General features: G+C 35.9%; 1 protein-coding gene across 2 annotated transcripts; it reads left to right on the plus strand.

Annotated features, from left to right (window-relative positions):
* The first annotated feature begins 998 nt into the window (after nucleotides 1-998).
* On the plus strand, nucleotides 999-6,839 carry LOC104097366 (polyamine oxidase 2-like). Of its 2 annotated transcripts, XM_070181267.1 has the most exons (11): nucleotides 999-1,438; nucleotides 2,895-3,010; nucleotides 3,086-3,174; nucleotides 3,285-3,398; nucleotides 3,556-3,643; nucleotides 3,809-3,894; nucleotides 3,998-4,100; nucleotides 4,951-5,048; nucleotides 5,172-5,601; nucleotides 5,988-6,069; nucleotides 6,162-6,260. In XM_070181267.1, the coding sequence occupies exons 1-10, from the start codon at nucleotides 1,399-1,401 to the stop codon at nucleotides 6,033-6,035; spliced, it is 1,212 nt and encodes a 403-aa protein (XP_070037368.1). In that variant the 5' UTR covers nucleotides 999-1,398; the 3' UTR covers nucleotides 6,036-6,069; nucleotides 6,162-6,260. The 2 variants fall into 2 exon arrangements, with proteins under 2 accessions (XP_070037368.1, XP_009602218.1); XM_009603923.4 differs by lacking the exon at nucleotides 5,988-6,069 and having other exon boundaries at nucleotides 6,162-6,839.
* The last annotated feature ends 243 nt before the right edge of the window (nucleotides 6,840-7,082 follow it).

A 7,082-nucleotide genomic window follows, 5' to 3' on the forward strand; every position in this document is an offset into this window, starting at 1 on the left:
AGATTCAGCAGTTGATTTTTCTACTCAAAAGGTGAAGAAGATATTATTTTTCAAATTCAAAAAGTTGAGGAAATTAAAATGAACTTTATTTTTTTGGTTTCTCACCCGGTGTCCGATATTCGCATTGGAGCCCGACTATATTGGGATTCGCGCTGCGTATGGCCCCATTCGGGGGGAACCGCTCTCTACCAAGGATTTTTCCATACCAAGGACTCGAACCCCAGACCTTTGGTTAAGAAAAGAACAACCACATCCGATGCACCACATTGATGTATTTTTCTTGAAAGACCGAGATTTATCTCTCTACGGACATATATACTAATATTGATTGGCTAACCAGGATAAAAATACTAATATTAAATTACTTTATTTGATGTAAATAGTGAGTGAAAATAAGCATTACTGTAATTGGAGAAATAAAAAAAATGAAAAAATAAGCATTAGTGTAACAGAGTCAATGAGTTAAGGAAGAATTAAATTAAATAGATGCTCAACTAATTAATTAATTTAAAAATAATTAGCGGATGTATAATATATATATTCATGTATAATATGTGTACAATTATTTATAATTAGTGTATAATATATATATATATATATATATATATATATATATATATATATATATATATATATATATGTTAAGAAATGATAATAAAATAAAAAAAGAAAAAGATCTGATTCTTTAAACAAGCAGATTTTGACTTTTTTTTTAGCACTCTAATTCTCTTGTTGGCTTTAATACCATGAAATAAAATAAAGAAAAAGACTTTCAATAGAATAAAAATAATAATAATAAACAATAAATTTGACTGATTATTTATGTAAAAATCATCTAAAACCCTTAAAGTAAATTTACTCAAACCATAAAAAAGAAGACTTTTCTTTTTCTTTGTTTTTCCTAATTAAAAATTACAAAGGAAATCACACACGGCAAAAGAAAGCGTAAAATCTGTCTATAAATCTTAAACCAAATCCCCCACTTTTCTTCTCTCCTTAATCTACGTAGGAAACCAATTTGGACTCCATTACCAAATCTCCAACCAAACAACGTTCTTCTCTCTCTCTAGAATCTTCTTTTCATCTCCCAGATTTCTCTTAATTCCCCCAATTTTTTCTCTCCGATCATTCCCAAATATTTCTCATTTAACGGAAATTGCCTTAGAATTCCGTCGAATAGATAATCCATTGTTTGATCCGGAGAGAGATTTTTTTTCCTTAGGTTTTGTATACGCATGAGCTGGTTGATCAAGCTGGGTTTTTCTTCAAATTCTAATATCAATTCTGTTATTCTCAGATTATTGAGATTATTAACTTTAATTTTATTTAATAACCCCTTAATTATTTCTAATAGTAATTGTTTATCTGTCAATAATCGCCGATCATCTACTTTTGAGCATGGATTCTCAAAACAAGAGTAATCGCCAACTTCAGAGAGGTTTGTATCTTTTTATAAAAAGTTTTATCTTTTTGTCGGTGATTTTTTTTTTACTTTATTTTTTAGCGTGATTAATTTGATTCAGCAGTTATTTTAAGTTAAATTTGTATTGTTTGAGCTGAATTGTCTTTTTGGTGATATTTGTGATTTACTATGGTTTTACTTAGATTTAGTTGAATTTTAGCATAGAATTCAATTTGCTTGAATTTTTTGGGTTTTGTCTTAACATTTCAATTTAGTTTGTATTACTTGAGCTGGATAAAGATAATTAACACTTGATCTATGTTCTTATAGCTTATTAAAATTGTGAATTGTGAACTATGATAACGAAACCTTTAGTTTTTTTTATTTTAATAAAAACGCTTTTGCAGTTTTCAAGTTGCAAAGATTATTAAAAAATTGCAAGAATATGCTTTTTAACGTACCTGTTTTTGTGACGTGGGCCGCTCTATTTTAGTATTCAAACAACTGATGGGTCCGAAATGTCGACTGTTAGGTACTTGGGGCCCTCTGAAAATCTTTTAGTGGCTACTTTTGATCTCGCTTACCATCTTGATAAATTAGGAGTTACATTAAACTTTTGATTTGATTGGATAATTAACGGTTAGGCAAATGAATATGACGACAACTTTATGATCTGTGATATTTCTATTCTATGAAGGAAGTTGGCTAATGACGAATAAATAACATGAATCTTTGACACACACACACAAAAACAAAAGAACCTTTATTTTTTAGGATGGGAAAGAATTTCCACATGCATTGCTCATGAAAAAAGAATCAAGCTGCACACAAGTGGGTGTGTTGAATACATAGTTAAGTAAATAAAAGTGGGACTTTAAAGCTAGCTTTTAGATGAAATGGTGACATTGTTAAACAATTATAGTTTTTATGCCATTATCAGCCTACTTAACATATTATGGAGTAGTTAAATGGGTAATTGGAGGCACAAGAATTCTTTTTTTTTTCTTTTCATTTCTATGTTCCCTGTATTTGGAAATCCTATTTATCAAAGGACAATTTCACAAATATAGGTAGTATTGGTTCTTGGTTAAAAGGGCACGATAGCAAACTATTATGTTCCTTTCATTTTGTGAATCAGAAGCACATCAAAACTGTAATTATGGTTGTTGCACAGGCTCTGTGCAGCTGTATACACACACACACAAAAAAAAAAAAAAATGTTACAATATTCCTCTCTCCCCCCCCCCCCCCCCCAAAAAAAAAAGAAAAAAAAAAAGCAGCACTTCAATACAGTTAGAGGCTTAGAGCTTATAACAGCAAACAACATGGTAACCTTTTATTTGGTGAATTAGTATGCCACTTTGTCAGCTTTCGAGTCAGTTGCTGTCTTTATAAGTTACCTCAGATTATTTTTGTGTGTAATTGTTGGTTGCTTATCATTTTTTATCTTACTCAACACCTTTTCTGACTGAGTTTTGGTTTTGTCATCTAGCTCCTTGCTTCTCAGGTGATGGACAGCGGGCTGGGGCTTCACCATCTGTCATTGTGATTGGTGGCGGAGTTGCTGGCCTTGCAGCTGCTCGTGCTCTTTATGATGCATCATTTCAGGTATGCATGTGAAAAAGCATGTTTTCACTTGGTGTAAATGGTGATATGTTTAACGAGGATAATATTTTCCGTTAGGTGGTTGTTTTGGAGTCACGAGATAGAATTGGAGGCCGGGTTCACACTGATTACTCATTTGGTTTTCCTGTTGACTTGGGTGCATCATGGTAATGTGTTCTACTCTTGCTTTTGCTTTACATTCAAGACTTTCCTCTTTATTGACAAATTAAGCACGTTTTTGCTTGCAATTTGGAAACTAATTGGCTGACTGCTTTAGGTTACATGGAGTCTGCAAAGAGAATCCTCTGGCACCTCTCATTGGAAGACTAGGACTGCCTCTCTATCGTACAAGTGGTGACAATTCTGTGCTGTATGACCATGATCTGGAGAGGTTTGTATTTCATGACCTTCCTACCTCTCACATGATTGTGTTACGTAATGTACAGATTCACGTACAAATACTTGCGTTAGTCTTTTGATATTATATTTCCAAGTTTGATTATATGTCAAGTAATGTATATTCATCTGACCTAGCTTTGATTCTGCAGTTATGCCCTTTTTGACATGGATGGGAATCAAGTTCCCCAGGACTTAGTCACTAAGGTTGGCGAAACATTTGAGAGCATTTTGAAGGAGGTGTGTTCTCTTTCTCTTTCTCCCTCTCTCTCCCCGCAACTTCATTTATTTGAACTCTGAATTCTGAAATATCTATTTCTTTCTTCATGGAAAAGAACTTTACATGTCTTTAAATCGTGTGGTGCTTTGGACATTTTCTGACGAGAGCTGATTCACTTTCTGCAGACTGATACAATTAGACAAGAATTTAGCGAAGACATGTCTATTAGCCGTGCTATATCTATGGTTTTTGAAAGGAGACCGGACTTGAGGTACCATTTGTTCTGTTTTGTTGATAACGGATCCCCCCCCCCCCCCAAAACTGAAAAGGAAAAAGAAAAACACCACTTGTGCTAAGTGAGATTCTTGTTACAGGCTCGACGGCATTGCTCATAAGGTGTTGCAATGGTACCTTTGCAGAATGGAAGGCTGGTTTGCTGCAGATGCTGATACCATCTCACTCAAGTGCTGGGACCAGGTAGATTTCTTTGCCTCCTTAAGAAGAAAGAACTTGTTGGGAGAATGTCTATACCTAACTGACCATTTTCTTGCAGAGACTACTGGATAACTAGGTTAATACATACAAATGTTCTCATTCACCTTATAAAAAAAATCCTCTCATTGTGGTAAAACAGTTCGTGCAGAAAGAGGGTGGGGTTTCTATCCGTGTTCGCATGTGGGTTCTGTGACATCTGTTTGCGTAGCTCATTAGAGATGATACAGTGGATGAAGAAAGCATCACCTTGATGATGATATAGGATAGAAACTGGATTTTGATATTAGGCGAGCAGGATATAACCATTCTAAATTTTACTGCCAATTGTTTCCTTTGCTAGATCCACTACATCCACCTGTGTCTGTGAGAAGAGTGATACATAATGAAATCATACAGATAGTGGGCGAGAGTTTTCTTAATGTAGGACCAATAACTTTTCTTTTATCTCCGGGCTCTAGATTGTTGTGAGAAGTTCGACCATTTATTCTAAAATATAACTGAAGCATTCCTCCATGCAAGTACTTGGTGATATAGTTTTGTAATTAACAGGTTAAAAATTGAAATCCCATGTATTAGAATGAATCCTCCTAATTCTAAGATTCTAAGCAAAGCTTAGATCTTGTAACCTGTTCGTGTGTCAAAGTAACTGTAATGTAAGATGTGTAAGGTTCTGAAAGATAAAAATGCTCATATTTGTGTTATGGATGTGATTGTATTTTTATGCTTGTATCAGTAAATATTAAAGAGTAAGGTCAAACAACTGTGTACAGTTTCCAGTCCTTGCAAACATTATTTCAATTATGTCTTACGTACACACTTTTGTGATGTACAGGAAGAATTGCTTCCCGGTGGGCATGGTCTTATGGTCCGAGGATATCGTCCTGTCATCAATACACTAGCAAAAGGGCTTGACATACGCTTAGGTCACAGGTAAGAGAAACCTACTTCTTGACATCTCTGCTTCCTGCACCTCCCCTCTCCTCTTCTCAAACACCAAAAAAAGGAAAGAAAACAGTCTAGCAATTAATTTGCTCTTTTCTGAATCTTTCTCAGGGTTACACAAGTAGTTAGACGTTATAATGGAGTGAAAGTGACAGTTGAGGATGGGAGAACTTTTGTAGCTGATGCTGCCGTTGTTGCTGTACCTCTTGGTGTTTTAAAATCAAAAAGGATTAAGTTTGAACCCAGATTACCTGAATGGAAGGAGGCTGCAATCAATGAACTAGGTGTAGGGATTGAGAACAAGATTATTCTGCACTTTGAAAAGGTGCTTTGGCCTAATGTTGAGTTCTTGGGGGTAGTTGCAGAGAGCTCATATGAATGTAGTTACTTTTTGAATCTTCACAAGGCCACTGGCCATCCTGTCCTGGTTTATATGCCTGCAGGGCAGCTGGCCCGTGACATTGAGAAACTGTCAGATGAGGATGCTGCTAATTTTGCTTTTAAGCAACTTCAGAGGATTCTTCCCAATTCGACTACTCCTGTAATGTTACTTTTCTTCTTGCTCCAGTGCTTATTTTTAGGGTTCACTTTTACATGTTTCCGAGAATTCCCTTCCCAGGTTTGTTTGGGCAGCATCATTCTGTAACTTAATGCATCTTTTCCTTTGGTTTTCTTAATCAAGCTTGTGACATATATGAACATCTGGTTATGGTATTAATATGGTTTTAGATGATAGTTGTCTGTGAAGAGTTGCCACATGACCGCAATTTTCTAGTTTTAAAGATTTTGTTTATCATGATGTCTCTTAATCAAATAGTAGTGTAATATTTATCAAGATTTCTGTCATCACCGAAAACCTAACAGAGTTGGTTTGTCCTGCTTATCTTTGAGCGTTCTGCTGATTTCAATCTGAATTCTGGAGATCAGTGGGAACCTGTTCAAAAGATGAATTTGACTAGCTTGAGATTCTGTTAGCTCAATGAGTTTGTTACTGGGGAAAAGAGAACTGGTATAGAAAGCAAATATGGTCTGCATCATGCTTTCATATTATATTATGATAATCTTGTAGCCAACCATCTTTTTCTTCTGGTCTTGCTGCAGATTCAATATCTTGTTTCTCATTGGGGTACAGATGTAAACTCACTTGGATCATACAGCTACGATACAGTAGGGAAGCCCCATGAGTTCTATGAAAGGCTGAGAATTCCGGTGGATAACCTATTTTTTGCTGGGGAGGCGACGAGTATGGATTACCCAGGTTCTGTGCATGGCGCATATTCAACAGGTCTAATGGCTGCTGAGGACTGCAGGATGCGTGTTCTGGAGCGGTATGGAGAGTTGGATCTGTTCCAGCCGGTGATGGGTGAAGACACTCCTGTTGCTGTCCCCTTATTGATCTCCCGTATGTAACTCTCTTAGTTCCCTATTATATATGTACGGACACAGTATTTGAGTGCCATATGGGATTGACTAACACATCATGTGCCGACTGCTTAGTGAAAAATTGTGGAAACCACAAGGTTCCTCAATGAATGATCAAGCGTCAGCTAATGTGTATAGTCATCTGTATGCAGTATTTATAGCATTTCTAAGTGAACAAAGAGACAGAACAAGGTTACTATGGTACAATGGTACAGATGTGGAAGTCTGCGCATGTAGGCGCGATCGCGATCGACTGGTAACAGCTGCAAATTGTGGTGCTTAAGAGCACCTTTCAGTTTGATAGCTACTGTGTGTAACAAGAACTATGTTATAAGATGTGTGTGTTTTCTAAGACAATTTATTCTCATTTGGGTGAACTCTCACCTTGCTCTTGGGGTGACTCAAACTCACAACTTGTTGGTTGGAAGTGGAGGGTTTACTATCTCAACAAATCAAAGGGTTTACTATCTCAACAAATCAAACCTAAAAAGACAATTGAATATGAGGATTACCATTTCTAAATAGCTTGGGCACTCCAATATACGTCATTATTTATTCCACCAAACAGATTAATGTGATATATTTAGGGTGTGTTTGGTA

The sequence above is a fragment of the Nicotiana tomentosiformis genome, chromosome 7 (genome assembly GCF_000390325.3).
Source record: "Nicotiana tomentosiformis chromosome 7, ASM39032v3, whole genome shotgun sequence".
In the NCBI taxonomy this organism is placed as follows: domain Eukaryota; kingdom Viridiplantae; phylum Streptophyta; class Magnoliopsida; order Solanales; family Solanaceae; genus Nicotiana; species Nicotiana tomentosiformis.